Source organism: Rhinoderma darwinii, chromosome 11, assembly GCF_050947455.1.
Source record: "Rhinoderma darwinii isolate aRhiDar2 chromosome 11, aRhiDar2.hap1, whole genome shotgun sequence".
NCBI lineage: Eukaryota > Metazoa > Chordata > Amphibia > Anura > Rhinodermatidae > Rhinoderma > Rhinoderma darwinii.
In genome coordinates, this window is record NC_134697.1 from 99,322,202 (window position 1) to 99,346,114 (window position 23,913).

The following is a 23,913-nucleotide window of genomic DNA, read 5'->3' on the forward strand; positions in this document are numbered from 1 at the left end:
TCGTACCATCTGGTTTTTTCCAGATTTTACACAGGGCCATAATTAAATTTGAATAAAGTGGGAATAAGGGAAAAAGGCTGGCACTGCTGAACCGGCACAATAGGAATAGGAGTGTGTCAGATGGCTTGTTTTCTAAATGGATAATTGCAGGCAGGTTGCCCCGGAGTTGCTCATCGAAAATGTAGCACAACCAGCTAAATATAAGTGTAGAGGAATGATCGAGGCACTCACCGGACTGGCAACACAATTTCTTTATTTGGAAAGATCTCGGTCAGGATGTTTAATTGCCTACGGCCGTTTCACGTGCATACACGCTTTCTCAAGGCCCTGGCGTCACTTCCTTCACCTGCCTTTTTATTCACAAATCAGTGTGGATTGTTACATAACAAGAGAAAATATAAAAAGACAGGAAAATGCACAGTATAATTTTGTGATTCATGCATCAAAAATATATATTTGTTTTAAAATAACATTGCTTTAATATTTAATTGTATTACTTGCATTATCTAAAAACAACAAGGTTCATGTTAAAAAGGAGCTTAGGTCATTCCGGTCATTGAGACCGAGCGGTCCTAACGCCCCTGTCTGAGAAATTATCTCTGCCTCTTTTTGCAATAGAGCTTTGTGTCTGTCTCCTCCCGACATTAATTGCTTAATGTGAACCATGCCCACAAATCGCATGCATCGAGCGTTATTTTCATGTTTCTCTTGCATGTGTTGTATCAACCTAGGGCATCCCTCGCATGTAATTAATGATCGTATGTGTTCACGAAATCTTATATACATAGGTCGTATCGTTTTTCCTATATAAAATCTACCACAATTGCAGATCACTGCATATACAACATATTGGGTCCTACAGGTTATTAACTCATTAATTTCAAACGCAATGCCCCCTAAATTCAGGTAACTAAATTTGTATGGGGCTCCTCTAAGCCTCGCATCCGTTTTGCTGTCCTTAGTCGGCCAAAAGTAGACGGGGGCGCGGGTCTTCCAGACTTTAAACGATACCATCAAGCTGCAATGATTATGAGGGTAGTGGATTGGTTCAGTTCGGAAACGGGTAAGCAATGGGTGCGCGTTGAAAGAGCTATGTCTCCTCTTGCATTGTCCTCTCTGCCGTGGTTGTCTGTCCTTCAGCGACAAACTATTTCTTTGCCTTTCCTCACACATCAGTTTCTTGTGGTGTGGGAACAGATCTTTGGTACTGTGGGCCTTGTTCATCGCCCGGGTCCTTTGACTCCTCTGTTTGATAACCCTTCCTTCCCTCCGGCGGTGGGTGTTGATACATTCCTCTGTTGGGAGGGAGGGGAGGGTGGATATTTGGCTGAGACCCTTACTCCTGACGGTGCCATCTTATCAATGAATGCTGTCTCTGAGGCCTGCCCAGAGAGACGATCAATCTGGTGTTCCTATTTGCAGTTGCGTTCCTATCTTTCTTCCATGGGTGACTGTCTTGTATTGCTGCAGGATAATACTCCTCTGGAACATTATTTGTCCTTGACTACTGCCCCTTCTCATGTGTTGTCCTATTTACATGGGATCCTTCTGCCTAAGTTTTCTTTCTCTCAATTGTCCTTCACTACTGCATGGGATGAGGAAATGGGGGTTTGACATTCTGAAGAGGAATGGGGTACTTCTTTCTTTCTAGCTCACAAGTTACCAACGTCTTGTTTTGCTCAGGAGAAGTACTATATGATACTTACCAGGTGGTACCGTTGTCCTGCCTTGTTGCATAGGATATTTCCTGATGTGTCTTTTGACTGTTGGATGTGTGGGGAGGCTCCTGGAACTATGTTACACATTTGGTGGGACTGTCCCAAGTTACGACCCTTTTGGGGGAAAATTTTTGATCTGGGTAACAAGCTTTTTCACACTGAGGTTCCGACCTCGGCTTCCATTGGACTACTTTCCATGGTTCCTGGATCACTCCCACACCTCAAAAAGGGTGTCTTTAGGCATTTCCTGACTGCGGCGAGAACGGTGATACCTCGTCACTGGAAGTCTAGTACTGTACCTTCTCTGAAGGAATGGGTAACTGAGGTGAACAGGATTATGAGGATCGAGGAGTTGCTGTCCGCTGATGGGGGCAAATCAGTGCTCTTTGTCCAAATTTAGGCAGTATGGTCTGGATTCCGGGGTGGTGCTGATCTACCTCTCTCGTTGGATGGAATGTTCTGAACAGCTTATATAGCCTAACTGAGTGCGCTTTTTCTGTATGTGTTTCCCTTTGTCATCTGGTGTCTTGTGTTTGTGTGACTCTACATTTAAATGTGCACTTATACGTGCCAACTCTTATTTCACTGGGGGACTGGTCCCCTGACTATTGCACTGTTTTGATGTGAACATGGTACAGTTATTACCACTACATTTCTATTACTACTCAATCTTGATGGTTGGGAGGCTACCTCCTAATGATGTTCATATATTTATATACTGTTATGATGTGAAAGTTAATATATTGCACTGCGTGCAAATTTTTTGCAAATATGTGAAATGTTTTATATACTGTTATATTTTCAAAATAAAAATCTTTGATAAAGAAAGGGGTGTAGTGAGCATTTTGACCACACCGTTTTTTTTTTTTTCTCTTAGAAATGAATGCTCAGTGGATGGTGCAAAGTGAAAATAGCAAATTTCCACAGGTATGTGCCATTTTAGTTCACAATATTTTGTGCCCAGTTTGTGCCACTGAAGACAAATACCTCAAACTGTTAATCGGGTTCTCTCGGGTATGGCGATGCCATATATGTGGACGTAAACTGCTGTTTGGGCACGCTGCAGGGCTCAGAAGTGAGGGAGCGCCATTTGTCTTTTGGAGCGCAGATTTTGCTTAGTGGTAGTTCTGTTTGGGGTTTTGCTTGTATTTCAGTTTATTATGTGGGGGCATATGTAAGCTGCGCAGAGTACATCAGGGCATAATAAGAGGGGATAATAATTGGGTAAATAAATCATTATCCACAGATGTGTGGCCAGTGTCGCACTGATAAATGGTGCCAGATCTTATCCGCTTTTGGACACACTGCACATTTTGCATCGCCATATTCTGAGAGCCAGAACTTTATTTTTCTCCACCGGAGCTGTGTGAAGGCTTATTTGTTGCGGGTTAATCTGTAGATTTCATTGGTACCATTTTGGGGTACATGTGATTTTTTGATCACTTTGTATTTATTTTTTTTGGCAAGCAAGGTGACCAAAAACCTGCAATTCTGATGTTTTTGTTTTACGCTGTTCGCCATGCGCTATGAATGAGAATTTTACTTTATTCTGCGGGTCGGTACGATTACGGCGATACCAGATGTATATAGTTTCTCTTATGCTTTGCAGCGTCTGCACGATAAAATCACTTTAGTTTCAAATAATTTATTTTTTGTGTCACCATATTCTGAGAGCCATAACTTTTTTATTTTCCGTCAAAAAAGCTGCGGCAGTCCATGTGGCCGCTGCAGCCTGTGATTGGCTGCAGAGGAGGCCACATGGGATGCAGCGTCATCCCAGGAGGCCGGCCTTCTGACGTCATCCAGACTTGCGTGACTGCCACTACAGCCTGTGATTGGTTGCAGTGGTGACATGGGATGAAACGACATCCCAGGAGCCGGACAGGAGGAAAATGCAGGGAGTTCTGGGTAAGTATGAACTGTTTTTTTTTTATTTTTTAGTTCATTAAAATTGTATTTTGCGAGCGCCGAGGATGGTCGTTCTTCAGCGCTAGTCACTGTCCAGGGTGCTGAAAGAGTTACCGCCGATCAGTGCAGCCCCTTAACTCTTTCAGCACCCTGTATAGTGACTAGCACTGAACAACCCTGCTCGTTTAGCACCCTGGACAGTAGCATGCTCGGCGCTCGGAAACACGGAGTGCACACAGACATCACACGGCCGCCAAAACGGGCACACGGATGCGTCAAAAATGGCCGGGAAAACAGTGATGGAAGTGTGCACGAGGCCTAATACTAGGACCACTGTTATCTACATTACAGCACTGATCACATTATGTAGGAGATAGGGCACTTATAATCTGGTGACAGCCTCTTTAATACTAGGACCACTGTTATCTACATTACAGCTCTGATCACATTATGTAGGAGATAGGGCACTTATAATCTGGTGACAGAGCCTCTATAATAATACCCTAAAACTAACGCATGCTAAAAATGGCTAAACGCTGCCGGTCCTGAACCGGTTAAACATATAATGGTTGTTCTTCAAAGAAACAAAACATTGGGATGATGCCCTCTCTTGGAAACAGAAATGTAAAGAAAGAGCCAGTATGAGGAACCCATGAGCATTTTCTGTTTAATATGATTTTGTTCTTCTGTGCATGGTTAAGGTTCTCACATCTGTGACGAGGATCTGTTCCGAGCCTCTTTCGCCAATTCAACCAGATTTGACAGATTAGTGCATGCAGCTCTATTCTTCATGTCCATACAACTAACACCATGACGGAAGCCCAACAGTGAGGTCCATCGAGCGTTGTGTGTATATTGTACGATGGATCAGACAGAGTGTCATGGGTTCTGTTATAAAGGGAGTCACGGTGAAGATATTATCAGAGCCTTAAATGTATAATGGTGATACAGAGAAACTACAAATTACTTTGACAGCGAAATAACACCTCCATAGAATCTGTCATGTCACATTACCATTTTTACAACACAATGGTGGTTCCAATTTCTTGCGTGGTCGAAGCAAACCCCATTCTTCTGTAGGGTCTGGGGAACTTTTCAAAAATAGAAGATTCTATCAAATCCAATCGGCCCTGAAATTATTGCTGGGCACACAGTAGGAACGCAGCCCTAATGATCTGAAAGATACGGCCTAATTTTTAGGTACATCACATATGCTCTACTAAAAAAATACCTTCCCTAATGTCCAACCAGATTGGTTTTATGGATAAAGTATGATTTATGGTAATGGCTAATAGAAAGAACACGTGGAAATTTTTGATGCACTGACAATTGTATCATGTACGCAATACTAAATAAATCCTAGAAACATGACATGTTGGGGGTGATTGAGGACCATAGTTGAGATAAATTCTATTTTCCACTGTGTAAATTGTCCGATGTTGGACTAGATTTGATTTCTTGGTATAACCTTTCCCACATAACAGAAACATGGATTCTCCTGTGAATACATACTCAACATGAAGGCTGCCTTCCAAACCTGAATTTTTCTCATGCTTCTCTAGATATGAGAATGTAAAATGTGTCAACCTGATGAAAATGTTTTTTCCCCTGCGTGAATTTTTGGATGCTTAACAAAAGAGGATTTCTGGTTAAAACAATTACCACAATTCAAACATGAAAGCGGCTTTTCCCCCGTGTGAATTCTCTGATGCGTGAGAAGATCTGATTTTCCACAATGTAAACATGAAAATGGTTTCAACCCCTTATGAATTTTTTGATGATTAACCATATCTGTTTTCTTGGTAAAACATTTCCCACAGTCTGAACATAAAAAAGATTTCTCACCTGTGTGAGTTTGCTGATGAGTAACGAGATATGATTTCCGGGTAAAAGATTTCTCACATTCTGAGCATGAATATGGCTTCTCCCCTGTGTGAGTTCTCTGATGCTTAACAAGAACTGATTTCAGGGTAAAACATCTCCCACATTCGGAACATGAAAATGGCTTTTTCCCTGTGTGAATTTGCTGATGAGTAACCAGATATGATTTGCGGGTAAAACATTTGCCACATTCCGTGCAGGAAAAGGGTTTCTCCCCCGTGTGAGTTCTCAGATGTTTAACAAGAACTGATTTTAGGGTAAAACATTTCCCACACTCAGAACATGAAAACGGCTTCACCCCTGTGTGAGTTTTCAAATGTTCAACAAGATGCGCTCTTCGGAAGAAACATTTCCCACATTCTGAACAGGAGTATGGTTTCTCCCCTGTGTGAGTTCTCTGATGGTACACAAGATCTGATCGCTCATTAAAACATTTCCCACATTCTGAACAGGAGTATGGCTTCTCTCCGGTGTGAATTCTCAGATGTTTCACAAGAGATGATTTTGTTGTAAAATGTTTCCCACATTCTGGACACAGAAATGTATTTATTCGTTTGAGTTTTTTCGGCTTATTCAGAAGTGAATTTTTTGCGTAAAACGTCCCATCCTCCAAATAAGATCCAGTATAAGACAGAATCGAGTCTCTACATGGAAAAAGATTTGATTTCTGCATGAAATACTGCTCACATTCAGAAAATTGAAATGTCTTGTTCTCTCTAGGATCTGTACTTTGTGAAACAGTCAGGGATTGACCGGGAGACGGTTCATTCAAATTACATTGATCAGATGATACAATATTGTTGTGAAGTCGTGGATGTACATTTTGGGAGTTGGGATTTTCTGTCGGTAAATCTTGTGTGACATTACTTGTGTGTCCATCAGCTGGGGAAAAAAAACATCTTACTCATTTTCATTTTCAAAAAGAAATAAATATATGTGTAATGACCGAGGGGTAGGGAAACGGACAAGTGAGCCCTAATCTACCCGCCACTCTGTCCCTGCCTACTTGCAACGACCCGCCCTAGGCGACGGGGTACAACTGGGCAGCGGTCCCTGCACTCAGTAAGTGCACGACAAACAAGACAAACATACAAGGGAATACAAGCAAGGGAAAGGGGCAGTTGCCCACGGCAACACCGTGAGCAACCAGAATGGTGAACGAGCCGAGTCAAGCCAGGAGTGTGCGAGGTACCAAACGAAGAGCAGAAGAGTAGTCAGTAAGCCAGGGTCTGTATGGAGCAGGAACAAAATAGAAGGAGCTGTAGCTGGGCCAGGAAACCACACGAAAAAGAATAACAAGCAAGGAGGAACAGGAAATGCAGGTATAAATAGACAGAGGGCGGGAGCTAGCTGAGTCTGGCCAGGTTGCGATAGGCTCTCCCACTCCTAAGCCTGCCAGCCTGAGTGGTGGAAGCTGGAGTCAGTCTCAGGGATGCAGATTCAGGTGCTGACTGATTAATTAAGGGAGTTAACCCGAAGCTGTGCCTGGCAGATCCTTTACAATATGACAACATTCTGTAAAATTTTTACAATCAATTGGACAAATCAAAATACTACTATAACCTCTCACTGTCTCACCGCCACTGAACTTACCTTAGCAGCTATCTTGGATTTAAACAAGACTTTTTCCTGACTCAGACTTGGTATTGCTGCTGGCCCTGTATCGGTCTTATGGTGCTGCTTCAACTTTGCCAGCTCTGACCCTCGGATTCATACGCCCATGCCTCTGTTTATCAATTCTAGTAACTTACTTTGGAAATACCATCTGCAACTCATCAGTGTTTGCTTTTGGAAACTACTTCACGGATGCAACCTTGGAATATCCTGCATAAAGTCCATTACCCCGTGAAGGGCGTTTTTTTAGGTGAAGCTTGCAAAATATTTTAGACTTCGTCCCTGGTTTAGCCTTAGCCAAATCTAATAGTGACACGGTGGGTCCACACTCCTGTTCGCAGGCCTGACCTATAGAGTGTCATGGGTGGTGGAGGAATAATGGTCTGGGAAATTATTTTTTTGGGGTTTGAGTTCAAATTTTCATTGAACAGAAATGGCACTTCAGCCTACAGTGACATTCGAGACAATTATCCAACTTCAGAACAATAGTTTGGTGAAGGCTGTTTTCTGTTTCACTATAACAATGACCCACAAGTGAGGTCCATAAAACTAGTCTGCTGAGTTAGGTGCAGAACTCAACTGGCTTGAAAAGAGCCAAGCCCTAAACATCTGTAAGATTAACTGCAATAACATCTGTGAACCAAGACTTCAATTCAATATCAATGCTCGACCTCACTAATAGTCGTGTGGCTGAAAGGATGAGAATCCCCGCACCCAGATTTCAAAGTCAAGTGGAAAGTTACAGGACCAGAAGGATGGACCAGCTCCATATTTATGTGCTTTGAATTGTACGAATAATCTGATCGTAGTGCAGGGAAAAAACTGTAACAAAAATTTTCATGTCAAGACGGAATGTTTAATTGTAGTTTTAGTCAAAGATAAAGAATAAAAAAAAACACAAAAAATGAGACCAGTATGAAGACCCGGAAACAGAGTAATATGGCTGGTCATTTGTGGTTGAACATGGGTAAGGTCTGGGTATGAATATTTTGTGGTCACCACTCACCTGGGCTGATATCTGCACCAATTTTATCTTCCTTACACAGATGTTCAACTTTAATGACAATCAGATCTTCTCCCTGTTTACCGGGTACAGAGATAATGTACAAATCAGCAAACACGAGGTCTAGAAGAAACTTTTAAACACATAATGGCCTCCTTTTCAACTTTTTACAGTAGTTGTTAACCCCTTAAGCCCCCATGACGTACATATACATCATAGAGATTGTACAGGCTAAACAGCTGTGCCTATGTGATCAATAGCAGAAGCCCTGCGTTGGTCGACAGTGGGCTCCTCATGTGATGGCCCCGATCAAAGAAACCTCTAATCCAGGCCGTTAACTCCAATAGCCACGATGGCATCTAAAAAGCTTTACCAAGAAAGGGGATTCCCCTGGTTTGCCCATTGGCGAAACGCGTTTGCAGGGTTTCTATAGGCAATGGGGCATAACAAAGGTCCTCAGGTCTGCCATAGGTATCTGTTTATTAGGCCGTGCCTTTGGATACGCCAACGGGCAATAATACCATGTATTCCAAAACATTATACAAGCGTTAAAACGATCACAGGTTTAAGTGGGACAAAAAAAACAAGCAAAGTAAAAGTTCAATAAAGTATAATAAAAATAACACATTAAAAATAAATATTTTAATAAGTTAAAAAGAATTATTAAAAAATGTTTACAAATAGTAAACAATAAAAATACACAGGGCAACGCCGCAAACATAACAACCCGTAGAATACATTTAATGTTTATGGGGCATAATAATCTTTAAAAAAATGATGGTGAATTTGCCTTTTTTTTTCCACCACATTCCCCCCAAAAAACGATATAAAAGTTATTCAATAAATTATAAGTACACCAATATGCTATCAATAAAAACGAAAATTTGTCCTGCAAAAACTGGTCATCATGCGGCCACGTCGAACTTGGTATTTGAGTTAAAATGAAGAAATAGCAGGATTTTCTTTCATTTTCGTCTAAAGAAATATGAAAAAGTTATTTAAGTAATTATATGTACTTCAAAATAATTCTAATAAAAACTACCACTCGTCCCGCAAAAATCAAGCTACGTAAATGCAAAAAAAAAAAAAAGTTAGCGCTCTTCGAATGAGGCAACAAAAAGACTAAAAGATAAAGCTCGGTCCTGAAGCCCAAAATAGTCCGGTACTTTTTTCTAAAATAAGGTAAGGCCAAACATATAAAAAGTTAAGGGCCTTTTTGGACGAGCCAAGAGATTGTAAGGATCGAACGATAAGCAATTAGTTAGCGAGTCGTTCCATAGCGAGCGATCGTTATTCAATTGCATCTATTATCGTTGAATTAGTCGTCATTGTGATCGGTGTTTAGGCCGCTTGTCTGACATCTGTTTGTGCATTTGCACCTGCTTTGTCACTGAAAGACGCACGATACCGGTTTAAACTTGCACATTTAGTGATGGCGAACAATAATATTTCTCATTAAAAACGATGCGATCGTCGCTATACGAAGGATATATATCGTAAATGCGAGAATCGACTCGTCTAAAAGGCCCTTTAGAGCAAAAACTGTAACTGGTCATGAACGGCAAAAATACCTCCAGGGTTAAGCCTCATGCACACGGCTGTGAAGTAGTTACGGTCAGTTAATACTGCAGGGACTGTCACCCACATTTGCGGGCCGTGCTCACATTAAAAAGTATAGAAGCATGGTCCGTATATGCCAAAAATAGGACATGTCCTATTTTTTACGGGTCATTTCTACGGCCCGGACACCTCGTAAATATACGAGAAGGTGTTCGTGGCCGATACAAATGAATGGATCAGTATTTTATCCGCAATTACGGATCCGATAAAAATTACAGTTGAGGCCTTAGGGAAAAACACTTAGATGTGGGTATGGCCCACCTAGTAAGGTGGCCGCTGGCAGCAGCATCCGGTCAATCAATAAATGTAGAGGTGGTGGAAATATCGGAAAGAGCCAAGCTCGCTGTGTTTTGCTATTTCCGTAGTTCCCATTCATGTCTATAAGTGAAAAGGAAACAGCCGAGCACCATGAGCTTGGCTGGTTCCGTAAACCCGGCCAACTCTTCATTCATTCTTCACCTGGATGCAGCGGCCACCTAACAGAGGGGTCAAGGGCCGTCCATTCTAGAGATAGGTGGTGGTCCCAGAGGTGAGACGTGCATCTGTCAGATATTTATGGTGAATCCTATAGATATGTAATAAAGGTTTAAGATGGGAATATCCCTTACGTGTTAGCTTGCTTCAACCCTTCTAACTATTGTCTATCTCCTATGATAAACATAACAAACATAAGTTCTACAGGTCACATAGAAAAGATCTAGTTCCTCAGACCTCAGTTCCATCTTCCTGATCGTCCTGAAGGTCATTGTAATTTTCTTCTGGACAATCCTCGGGATACAGAGGACTGAGACATCTCTCTGGTGGATTTCTCTTACTGGATCCATCTGTAGGAAACGCACAGTGACTGAATATATTTGTGCACATGTGGTTGTAAAAGAGAGAAGTTTTGATTGTCATCTAGATACTCTCATCACCTGATCATCAAATGCTACTCTTACCTGGTAGTGTGAGGGGCTGGTGGTCCTCCATCATGACCTCCTTATACAGATCCCGCTTACCCGGTGATGTGCGGTTCCGATGGTCCTCCATCATGACGTCCTTGTACAGATCCCTCTTACCCGGTGGTGTGAGGGGCCGGTGGTCCTCCATCATGACGTCCTTGTAGAGATCCCTCTTACCCGGTGATGTGTGGTTCCGGTGGTCCTCCATCATGACGTCCTTGTATACATCCCTCTTTCCCGGTGATGTGCGGTTCTGGTGGACCTTCATCATGATGTCATTGTAGAGATCCCTCTTACTCGGTGATGTGAGGGGTCGGTGGTCCTCCATCATGACGTCCTCGTACAGATCCTTGTGGTCTTCTATATACTCCCACTCCTCCATGGAGAAATAGACGGCGACATCCTGACATCTTATAGGAACCTGACACACAATGATACAGTCATCACCCAGACACATTATACCTTGTGTTATTATATAATGTCCCAGCATTCCCGGCAGTGTCACCAGGATCTTCTCGTTGTTCCTCTCATGGATCAGTGAGTGAGGTGGAGGCTCCGTGATGGGGGTCTGGGTCTCGCTTCTTCCTTTTGACATACAAAAACTCCTGCTAGGGTTCACACACTCGCCAGAAGTCTTCTTCACTACTGAGTAATCCTGTGTATAGAGAGAAATCTTGATAAATATCATAATATATATCCCCAGAATCCTCACCTCTCCGGTCATGTCCCTGTGTTATTAAAAGAGAAGAGTGATATCATGTGACATTATTCCCAGAATCCTCTCCTCTCCAGTCATGTCCCTGTGTTATTAATAGAGAAGAGTGATGTCATGTCACATATTTCCCAGAATCCTCCCCTCTCCAGTCATGGCCCTGTGTTATTAATAGAGAAGAGTGATGTCATGTGACATCATTCCCAGAATCCTCCCCTCTCCAGTCATGTCCGGTGTTATTAATAGAGGAGAGTGATGTCATGTGACATCATTCCCAGAATCCTCCCCTCTCCAGTCATGTCCTGTGTTATTAATAGAGAAGAGTAATGTCATGTGACATCATTCCCAGAATCCTCACCTCTCCGGTCATGTCCCTGTGTTAGTAATAGAGAAGAGTGATGTCATGTGACATCATTCCCAGAATCCTCTCCTCTCCGGTCATGTCCCTGTGTTATTAATAGAGAAGAGTGATGTCATGTGACATATTTCCCAGAATTCTCCCCTCTCCGGTCATGTCCCTGTGTTATTAATAGAGAAGAGTGATGTCATGTGACATATTTCCCAGAATCCTCACCTCTCCGGTCATGTACCTGTGTTATTAATAAAGAGTGATGTCATGTGACATATTTCCCAGAATCCTCACCTCTCCAGTCATGTCCCTGTGTTATTAATAGAGGAGAGTGATGTCATGTGACATATTTCCCAGAATCCTCACCTCTCGTCATGTCCCTGTGTTATTAATAGAGAAGAGTGATGTCATGTGACATATTTCCCAGAATCCTCCCCTCTCCAGTCATGTCCCTGTCTTATTAATAGAGGAGAGTGATGTCATGTGACATATTTCCCAGAATCCTCCCCTCTCCAGTCATGTCCTGTGTTATTAATAGAGAAGAGTGATGTCATGTGACATCATTCCCAGAATCCTCTCCTCTCCGGTCACGTCCCTGTGTTATTAATAGAGAAGAGTGATGTCATGTGACATATTTCCCAGAATCCTCCCCTCTCCAGTCATGTCCTGTGTTATTAATAGAGAAGAGTGATGTCATGTGACATCATTCCCAGAATCCTCTCCTCTCCGGTCATGTCCCTGTTATTTTGTTATTTTTTTTTAAACTCGTTTTATTGAAAATTTTTCAAAGTTTAACAAAAGTCAAATTCAAAATAGTGAATGGACCACAATGTCCTATAACTTTGTAACAAAGCACTCGCAGGTGCTAAAAACATAAGTGCCATAATTTCACTCAATGCCAGCATTATCTTGCGAACAGTTACACCATATTTGTAAAACGTAACCATCTGAGCGTTCATTAATAATAACAGTACAAGTGTTTGATTGTATGCGAGAGGCCCGGGACATCCACTGTCACCCCTTCCAACTGTGATTATCTCCCCCCCCCCCAGCGTACTCCTTGCTTGCCCCAGTTCTCTGGAGGAGTAATTAGTATCTGGTGCTTCACACCACATGTCCCAAATTTTGTGGAATTTTTCAGGTAAGTTTCTGTGTTTGTAGATGATGCGTTCGTACGACACTGTCGAATTTACCATGTTTTTCCACACCGTAACTTTCGGGGGTCGTCTATCCATCCACCTCATTGATATACCTTTGCGAGCTAGAAATAGTGTCTCCTGTATAAAAATTCTGGTGTAATGTGGCCATTGGTCTTCCTCCATTATGCCAAACAAACATATTTCTGGCGAGCTGTTGATCGGGAATGGCAGTATCCGATTTAGGACTTCAACCACATCTGCCCAGTATTTCTTGATATGAGGACACGTCCACACCATATGCCAAAAATCTGCAGGAGCATGTGAGCATTTAGGACAGGCAGGTTCCGCTATACAATGCATTTTAAACAGTCGAATAGGCGTTAGATAGGCTTGATGTATGTAGTATAACTGAATGAGCTTGTTATTAGCCGCCGGCAACACATGTAAGTGAGATTGCAGTAAATCATCAATTTTCTCTTCAGTTAGCGATGGTATCAATTGGACCCATTTAGAGATAGCTGGTAGGGGTGCCGCTGAAGCCTTTTTATCCAAGAGGTGAGCGTATATGGTGGAGATCAGTCCTTTAGGACCCTGAGATCTGATCACCCCGATGAGGGGATATGAGGAGATGGGCTGACGATGTGCCGGGAACTGTGTGGAAAGGAGATGGCGCAGTTGTAGGTGTTTGAAGAAGTGCTGCCTTGGGATGCAAAATCTTTCCTGCGCCTGTTCAAAGGCTATAAAGGTGTCATTTTCATAGATATCGTTGAGCACCTGTACGCCCGCAGCTATCCAGTATGCTGCGTCCGGGAAGGTGTGCAAGACTTTCAAGTCCATATTGTGCCATAATGGAGTCTCTTCCGGTATTGTGGGGGTACCTGAAATTTCCGCCGCCGCTTTCCACACTCCTCGGGCTAGTCGACAAATGGGCAGTAGAGGTGTCCCTAGGTTCCCATGATGGAACAATATAGGCCATAGTATTTTATGCGCGGAGTATTCCAGTAAAACTCTTTCAGTTCCAGCCGGTCGGTTTGCTTGTGTCCAGGGGCCCAAATATTTGAGTTGGCCAGCTAAGTAGTATAGGTAGATATCTGGAAGAGCAATTCCAGCCATCTCTTTTGGGCGTTGTAATTTTTGTAAGGCCAATTTAGATCTAGAACGGCCCCATATGAAGGATATGATTAATGAGTCCAGTTGTTTGAAAAAGGATTTTGGTATAGGAGTACATACATGTTGTAGGACATACAGGCTCTTTGGTAGTACCACCATTTTAATCAAATTAATACGGCCCATGACTGATAAGGGAAGGGCCGCCCACACCTTGAATTTTTCTCTAAGGATAGCCAGAAGCGGATGGACATTAAGTGGAAGTGAGCGCGATGCGTTCCTGGCAATATGCAGTCCCAGATATTTGAAGTGATCCACTACTGCCAGACCTTCCATCGTGGAGCCCACCAGTTGAGATTCGTTTTGATAAAGAAACATTACTGACGACTTTGACCAATTTATGCGCAATCCAGAATAGTCTCCAAATGTGTTAATTAGGCTCATTGCCCTAGGGAAGGAAGACTGCACCCTTGAAATGAAGAGCATGATGTCGTCTGCGTATAAGGCAATTCGATCCTCTTTTGCCGCGTGCTGGATACCTTGTAGCTCTGTGTCTGATCTTAGAAGTATCGCCAACGGTTCCATTGCCATGGCAAAGAGTAGTGGCGATAGAGGGCATCCCTGCCTTGTTCCACGGCCGAGCTCAAATGAAGTCGATGTCAGGCCATTCAGTGCCACGGTAGCTTTCGGATGAGTATATATGAGTTGTATCCAAGACACAAAGGCCGGTCCAAAGCCAAAGCATGTGAGAACGCTGGAGAGATAGGGCCACTCCACTGAGTCGAAGGCCTTAGCGGCATCTAGGGAAGCCAGAGCCCAATCATTGCTGTTCCGTTCCGCTATTTGTGCCACCGCGTGTACTCTCCTCAGGTTGTCCGAGGTGCTCCTTCCCGGTATAAATCCCGATTGGTCAGGATGGACGAGCTCTGCTATGATCAGGTTCAGCCTGTTCGCGAAAACTTTGGTCAATAATTTATAGTCGGTGTTGAGCAAGGATATAGGCCTGTATGACCCGCAGTCTAATGGTGACTTGTCCGGTTTCAGAAGTACAATTATAGTAGCGTCATAGAATGAAGCCGGTAACATTCCCTTTTCAAATGACTTATTCAAGACTTCCAGTAGCTGAGGCAAGAGTTGTTCCTGGTATTTGACGTATACTTCAAGCGGTATGCCATCCGGGCCAGATGCTTTGCCCTTCGCCATTGAGGATAATGCTTCTGTCAATAACTGAAGTGTTAGAGGGGCATCCATAGACTCCCTTTGCATGTCCGTCATTTTGGGTATATTTATTTCCGACAAATAATCCTTGATGTTCTGAGGAGACACCTGCAATGTCGGGCTATAGAGGTCCTTGTAGAAGTCTGTAAAGCAATTGAGGATTTGCACATTATCATGAAGCATGTTCCCTTCAGAAGTTTTAATACGTAATATGGCAGGAGAGGCAGAGTTGCAGTGTATGAGGTGTGCCAAGAGACTACTGGATTGATTGCCATGCTCGAAATATCTCTGCTTAGAAAAGAAGATGCGATGTTTAGTCATTTCGTGAAGAAGATTTACGTATTCTCTGCCCTTCTGTAGCCAGTTGTGTTGAGAGCTTGGGGAGGGATCTGCAATGAATGTGGCCTCCAAGTTGGTGCATTCATTCTCCAGCAGCTGTTCCATCTTGGAAGATTGTCGTTTATGATAGGAAATTGATGACTGCAAACATCCGCGAAGGTATGCCTTCAGGGCATCCCAGAGGGCCGAGTGATTATCAAAGGGAAGGTTATCCGCAAAGAACATTTCAAGTTGGTCAGGTATTCGATCTTGAGCGCCGAGCACTGTAAGCCAGAATGGGTGTATCTTCCTGGGACCTCTGTTCACGTGTGGGCGGAGGGTAAGCTTAACCAGCATAGGGGAGTGGTCCGACATTGCACGGGGTAAGTGTGAAATAATTTCCATCATACTATATACTTTGGGATTACCGCACATATGATCAATCCGAGACAGTGTGTTTCTCCCAGGTGTAAAGCAGGTAAACTCTCGTTTATCAGGGTATCTCTGTCTCCACATATCCAGCCAGCCCATCTCTCTCAAGAACCCAGCCAAGGGAGTGATTACAGGTGGATTCCCCAGTACCGCTCCAGAATTAAACTTATCAATAGACGGGTCCAGCAGCAGATTGAAATCTCCCATGCACAACACTCCGGCCATAGGAAACTGTGAGGCAAACTTTGCCGCTTCATAAAGTACCGACATGGGGGCAGGTGGTGGAAGATAAAGTCCAATCAGCACAAAGGGATGACCTATCCAGGCATGTATGAATATCCCTCTGCCGTCTGTATCCTTTAGTACCACGTCCAGTTCCCATCTAAGTGACTTATGGACTAAAATGGAAACCCCTCTGGAATAGGAGCTATAAGTGGAGTGGGCCGACCATTGTATCCACGAGCGATTCAAGCAATGAACAGTGGGAGGAGTTAGATGCGTTTCCTGGAGACATATTAATTGTGGCCCTTGGTTGCGGATAAAGGAAAATGTTAGATTTCTTTTATGGGAGTCTCCCAGGCCTCTCACATTTACAGACAAAACATTCAAAGTCATGGCACTTATTACCTTACATATCAATACAATGCAATTTTCTGGGTAAACAGCTGGTGCAAAGAACAAGACACCAGTACCAACAGTTTGTAACCGAAGCTTTCAAGGCTATTAAGTTACTTTATATCACAGATGTGATATTGTGGGTAAACGGGGGATCACCTATATACCTTATATCTGATATAGGTGAACAAGTTATAAAATAACAGAAGAAAAACCAGCACTATGTTTCCTCATACGTGAATCATTTTAACGGCTATTACATGTATCCAAGCATGCCATGAGCCACGCACTGCCTCTCAATATCTATCCTTGCCAGGGGCCCGCAACAGGTTCTATTGATTCTATACAAGGCAGTTATCCCGTTATTTCCTTCTAATCATATACCTGAGAAAAGCACAATATAGCATAAATGTAAGAAATAACCCTATTACAAAAAGGATGAACCGCAGGTTTCTCTCTCCAATCCGCCCTGCCAAGCGAAATCTGCGTCCACAGTATAAGTTGAATATATAGTAAGGCCACTAGCAGCAGGATGCATATTATGTCAAAAAACATCTTATCTATACATTGCATACTCATCTGAGAGTCCCATACGATATTCCGAAAGTACAGGCAATGTGGACATGGCATACATATAGAACAGTCCCGATGATTCAAATGTTAGCGACGGGGCGAGCGACCAATCGAACTCAGCCATTCATCTGCCTCAGCCGGATCAGTGAAGAAGATAGTTTTCTCTTGATGGACGACTCTCAATCTTGCTGGGAACGCCATTGAGTAAGATATTTGTAGGTCCCGGAGTCTCCTCTTGACTTGCACGAAGGAGGCCCTCATTTTCTGTAATGCAGCTGAAAAATCTGGAAAGAGTAGTATGGTGGCATTCTGAAAACGAATCTCTCCGTGCTTGCGCGCAGCCTGTAAAATGGCATCTCGATCTCTGCTGCTGAGTAGACAAGCTATCATGGGTCTCGGTGGAGCTCCAGGGGGTGGTGGTCTGCCCGGCACGCGGTGCGCTCTTTCGATAGTGTAGGAAGAAGACAAAATGGCGTCCGGTAATATTTCCTTAAACTAGGCCTCCATGAATGTGCAGGGGTCACGTCCCTCACTACGCTCGGGTAGCCCCAGGATTCTTATATTATTGCGACGAAGGCGGTTTTCCAAGTCGTCTGCTCGTTGCGCCCATTGGCCAGCCACCCTATCCAGCTGAATCAGTTTAGTGGTCTGCGGCACCACTCTGTCTTCAAGTCCTGAGATTCTATCTTCTGTCTCTCTCACTCTTTCCCTTAAATTCTGAAAATCTTGTCTCAGAAGGCCCACATCCGACTTTACCTCTGCAATCCTGCCAGTCAAGGAAGATGTGGATAATTGAATCGCATCCAGCAATCTGGAAGACACTTGTGCCAAAGTAAGCTCTGTTTCAGGAGCTGGGGGAGGTTCAGGCTGTTCCTGCTCTGAGGAGGGAGACAGTGAAGATGCAGATGCGCCGGCGCCATCTTGTGGAACGGCCCTAGCGTATTCCTTCAGCCGTTCAGCCGCCAAGGATTGCCTGGTTCGGTTCATGACAGCGTATCCTCTTCGGTAAGTATGCAGGTCGGTTTTGGTAGAAGTTATAGCGGTATTTCAGCAGGATAAATAGAGGAAAACCTTAGCTGGGTACGGAGCACTTAAAGCATGCGACCGCTCATGTCCGTCGTTGGCCACGCCCCCCCATGTCCCTGTTATTAATAGAGAAGAGTGATGTCATGTGACATCATTCCCAGAATCCTCACCTCTCCGGTCATGTCTCAGTGTTATTAATAGAGAAGTATGATGTCATGTGACATCATTCCCAGAATCCTCCCCTCTCCGGTCATGTCCCTGTGTTATTAATAGAGAAGAGTGATGTCATGTGACATATTTCCCAGAATCCTCACCTCTCCGGTCATGTCCTGTGTTATTAATAGAGAAGAGTGATGTCATGTGACATATTTCCCAGAATCCTCACCTCTCCAGTAATGTCCTGTGTTATTAATAGAGAAATATGATGTCATGTGACATATTTCCCAGAATCCTCACCTCTCCGGTCATGTCCTGTGTTATTAATAGAGAAGAGTGATGTCATGTGACATATTTCCCAGAATCCTCACCTCTCCAGTAATGTCCTGTGTTATTAATAGAGAAGAGTGATGTCATGTGACATATTTCCCAGAATCCTCACCTCTCCGGTCAGCAGGTAGATGATCTCCAGGGTGAGGTCTAGAATGTTCTTGGTCATTGTATTTCTGTGATGGTCTCGTCCTGTTGGGTCAGAGGAGGAGGGGACCATTGTCTGGAGGGTACAGGGGGGGAGATGGATAGAAAAGAGAGGAGAAATATCTGACAACCACAATCCATGTATAGAACAATCTATGTAAAAAGTCACGTGACTACAAATCATACCTACCCGACAGCAGCTGAGATGCGGCTGCTCAATACTACTGACTGCAGGACCTGTGATGACGTCATATGATGAGTCACGTGAGAGGGCGGAGCTCAGCAGTGGAGGGTGTAAGAAATAGTAACTGCAGGACCCGTCATGACGTCATGTGATCACTCACGTGAGGGGGCGGGGATCTATGGAGAAGTGATGGAGTCAGCGTTTTATCTTCTATAGTCATCAGTTGTGTGAGACCTGGACATGCTGGGAGTTGTAGTTCTCTCCTCTTATACCTCCTCCTGTAATGTCCTCTGATATCACATAATAACAGCCTGGACATGCTGGGAGTTGTAGTTCTCTCCTCTTATACCTCCTCCTGTAATGTCCTCTGATATCCAATAGTAACAGCCTGGACATGCTGGGAGTTGTAGTTATCTCCTCTTATATCTCCTCCTGTAATGTCCTCTGATATCCCATAATAACAGCCTGGACATGCTGGGAGTTGTAGTTCTCTCCTTTTATACCTCCTCCTGTAATCTCCTTTCATATCCCATAATAACAGCCTGGACATGCTGAGAGTTGTAGTTCTCTCCTCTTATACCTCCTCCTGTAATGTCCTCATATATCCCATAATAACAGCCTGGACATGCTGGGAGTTGTAGTTCTCTCCTTTTATACCTCCTCCTGTAATCTCCTTTCATATCCCATAATAACAGCCTGGACATGCTGGGAGTTGTAGTTCTCTCCTCTTATACCTCCTCCTGTAATGTCCTCTGATATCCCATAATAACAGCCTGGACATGCTGGGAGTTGTAGTTCTCTCCTCATATCTCCTCCTGTAATGTCCTCTCATATCCCATAATAACAGCCTGGACATGCTGGGAGTTGTAGTTCTCTCCTCTTATACCTCCTCCTGTAATTTCCTCTGATATCCCATAATAACAGCCTGGGCATGCTAGGAGTTGTAGTTCTCTCCTTTTATACCTCCTCCTGTAATGTCCTCTGATATCCCATAATAACAGCCTGGACATGCTGGGAGTTGTAGTTCTCTCCTTTCATACCTCCTCCTGTAATCTCCTTTCATATCCCATAATAACAGCCTGGACATGCTGAGAGTTGTAGTTCTCTCCTCATATCTCCTCCTGTAATGTCCTCTGATATCCCATAATAACAGCCTGGGCATGATGGGAGTTGTAGTTCTCTCCTCTTATACTTCCTCCTGTAATGTTCTCTGATATCCCATAACAGCCTGGACATGCTGGGAGTTGTAGTCCTCTCCTTTTATACCTGCACCTGTAATGTCCCCTGATATCCCATAATAACAGCCTGGACATGCTGGGAGTTGTAGTTCTCTCCTCTTATACCTCCTCCTGTAATGTCCTCTGATATCCTATAATAACAGCCTGGACATGCTGAGAGTTGTAGTTCTCTCTTATACCTCCTGCTGTAATGTCCTCTGATATCCCATAATAACAGCCTGGACATGCTGGGAGTTGTAGTTCTCTCCTCTTATATCTCCTCCTGTAATATCCTCTGATATCCCATAATAACAGCCTGGACATGCTGAGAGTTGTAGTTCTCTTCTCTTATACCTCCTCCTGTAATATCCTCTGATATCCCATAATAACAGCCTGGACATGCTGAGAGTTGTAGTTCTCTCCTCTTATACCTGCTCATGTAATGTCCTCTGATATCCCAAAATAACAGCCTGGACATGCTGAGAGTTGTAGTTCTCTCCTCTTATACCTCCTCCTGTAATGTCCTCTGATATCCCATAATAACAGCCTGAACATGCTGGGAGTTGTAGTTCTCTCCTCTTATACCTCCTCCTGTAATGCCCTCTGATATCCCATAATAACAGCCTGGACATGCTGGGAGTTGTAGTTCTCTCCTCTTATACCTCCTCCTGTAATATCCTCTGATATCCCATAATAACAGCCTGAACATGCTGGGATTTGTAGTCCTATCTTCTTATACCTCCTTTTGTAATGTCCTCTGATATGCAAAAATAACAGCCTAGGCATGCTGGGAGTGGTAGTTCTCTCCTAAGATACCTGTAATGTCCTCTGATATCCCATAATAACAGCCTGGACATGCTGGGAGTTGTAGTTGTCTCCTCTTATACCTCCTGTAATGTCCCCTGATATCCCATAATAACAGCCTGGACATGCTGGGAGTTGTAGTTGTCTCCTCTTATACCTCCTGTAATGTCCCCTGATATCCCATGATAACAGCCTGGACATGGTGAGAGTTGTAGTTCTCCCCTCTTATATCTCCTCCTGTAATATCCTCTGATATCCCATAATAACAGCCTGGACATGCTGGGAGTTGTAGTTCTCTCCTCTTATACCTCTTCCTGTAATGCCCTCTGATATCCCATAATAACAGCCTGTACATGCTGGGAGTTGTAGTTCTCTCCTCTTATACCTCCTCCTGTAATGTCCTCTGATATCCCATAATAGCATTCTGGATATGCTGGGAGTTGTAGTTCTCTCTCATTATACCTCCTCCTGTAATGTCCTCTGATATCCCATAACAGCCTGGACATGCTGGGAGTTGTAGTTCTCTCCTCTTATAACTCCTCCTGTAATGTCCTCTGATATCCCATAATAACAACCTGGGCATTATGGGAGTTGTAGTTCTCTCCTCTTATACCTCCTCCTGTAATGTCCTCTGATATCACATAACAGCCTGGACATGCTGAGAGTTGTAGTTCTCTCCTCTTATACCTCCTCCTGTAATGTCCTCTGATATCCCAAAATAACAGCCTGGACATGCTGAGAGTTGTAGTTCTCTCCTCTTATACCTCCTCCTGTAATGTCCTCTGATATCCCATAATAACAGCCTGAACATGCTGGGAGTTGTAGTTCTCTCCTCTTATACCTCCTCCTGTAACGTCCTCTAATATCCCATAATAACAGCCTGCACATGCTGGGAGTTGTAGTTCTCTTCTCTTATACCTCCTCCTGTAATGTCCTCTGATATCACATAATAACAGCCTGAACATGCTGAGAGTTGTAGTTCTCTCCTCTTATACCTCCTCCTGTAATGTCCTCTGATATCCCAAAATAACAGCCTGGACATGCTGAGAGTTGTAGTTCTCTCCTCTTATACCTCCTCCTGTAATGTCCTCTGATATCCCATAATAACAGCCTGAACATGCTGGGAGTTGTAGTTCTCTCCTCTTATACCTCCTCCTGTAATGTCCTCTAATATCCCATAATAACAGCCTGCACATGCTGGGAGTTGTAGTTCTCTTCTCTTATACCTCCTCCTGTAATGTCCTCTGATATCACATAATAACAGCCTGGACATGCTGGGAGTTGTAGTTCTCTCATCTTATATCTCCTCATGTAATGTCCTCTAATAGCCGATAATAACAGCCTGGACATGCTGGGAGTTGTAGTTCTCTCTTATACCTCCTGTAATGTCTTCTGATATCCCATAATAACAGCCTGGACATACTGGGAGTTGTAGTTCTCTCCTCTTATACCTCCTCCTGTAATGTCCTCTGATATCCCATAATAACAGTCTAGACATGCTGGGAGTTGTAGTTCTCTCCTCTTATATCTCCTCCTGTAATGTCCTTTGATATCACATACTAACAGCCTGCACATGCTGGGAGTTGTAGTTCTCTCATCTTATACCTCCTCAATGTAATGTCTTCTGATATCCAATAATAACAGCCTGGACATGCTGGGAGTTGTAGTTATCTCCTCTTATATCTCCTCCTGTAATGCCCTCTGATATCCCATAATAACAGCCTGGACATGCTGGGAGTTGTAGTTCTTTCCTTTTATACCTCCTCCTGTAATCTCCTTTCATATCCCATAATAACAGCCTGGACATGCTGAGAGTTGTAGTTCTCTCCTCATATCTCCTCCTGTAATGTACTCTCATATCCCATAATAACAGCCTGGACATGCTGGGAGTTGTAGTTCTCTCCTCTTATACCTCCTCCTGTAATCTCCTTTCATATCCCATAATAACAGCCTGGACATGCTGAGAGTTGTAGTTCTCTCATATCTCCTCCTGTAATGTCCTCTGATATCCCATAATAACAGCCTGGTCATGATGGGAGTTGTAGTTCTCTCCTCTTATACTTCCTCCTGTAATGTCCTCTGATATCCCATAACAGCCTGGACATGCTGGGAGTTGTAGTTCTCTTCTCTTATACCTCCTCCTGTAATGTCCTCTGATATCCTATAATAATAGCCTGGACATGCTGGGAGTTGTAGTCCTCTCCTTTTATACCTGCACCTGTAATGTCCCCTGATATCCCATAATAACAGCCTGGACATGCTGGGAGTTGTAGTTCTCTCCTCTTATACCTCCTCCTGTAATGTCCTCTGATATCCTATAATAACAGCCTGGACATGCTGAGAGTTGTAGTTCTCTCTTATACCTCCTCCTGTAATGTCCTCTGATATCCCATAATAACAGCCTGGACATGCTGGGAGTTGTAGTTCTCTCCTCTTATATCTCCTCCTGTAATATCCTCTGATATCCCATAATAACAGCCTGGACATGCTGAGAGTTGTAGTTCTCTCCTCTTATACCTCCTCATGTAATGTCCACTGATATCCCATAATAACAGTCTGGACATGCTGAGAGTTGTAGTTCTCTCCTCTTATACCTCCTCCTGTAATATCCTCTGATATCCCATAATAACAGCCTGGACATGCTGAGAGTTGTAGTTCTCTCCTCTTATACCTCCTCCTGTAATGCCCTCTGATATCCCATAATAACAGCCTGGACATGCTGAGAGTTGTAGTTCTCTCCTCTTATACCTCCTCATGTAATGTCCACTGATATTCTATAATAACAGTCTGGACATGCTGAGAGTTGTAGTTCTCTCCTCTTCTACCTCCTCCTGTAATATCCTCTGATATCCCATAATAACAGCCTGGACATGCTGAGAGTTGTAGTTCTCTCCTCTTATA

General features: G+C 43.5%; 1 protein-coding gene across 1 annotated transcript in view; it reads right to left on the reverse strand.

The window, feature by feature from the left end:
* Window positions 1–242: 242 nt before the first annotated feature.
* Window positions 243–23,913, reverse strand: part of LOC142663545 (uncharacterized) — a 53,142-nt gene continuing 29,471 nt past the window's right edge. Inside the window, 3 exon segments of the mRNA XM_075842279.1 lie at window positions 243–6,070; window positions 6,161–6,219; window positions 18,277–18,290. Of these exon segments, the coding sequence (XP_075698394.1) occupies window positions 5,209–6,070; window positions 6,161–6,219; window positions 18,277–18,290 (935 nt within the window). The 3' untranslated portion in view covers window positions 243–5,208.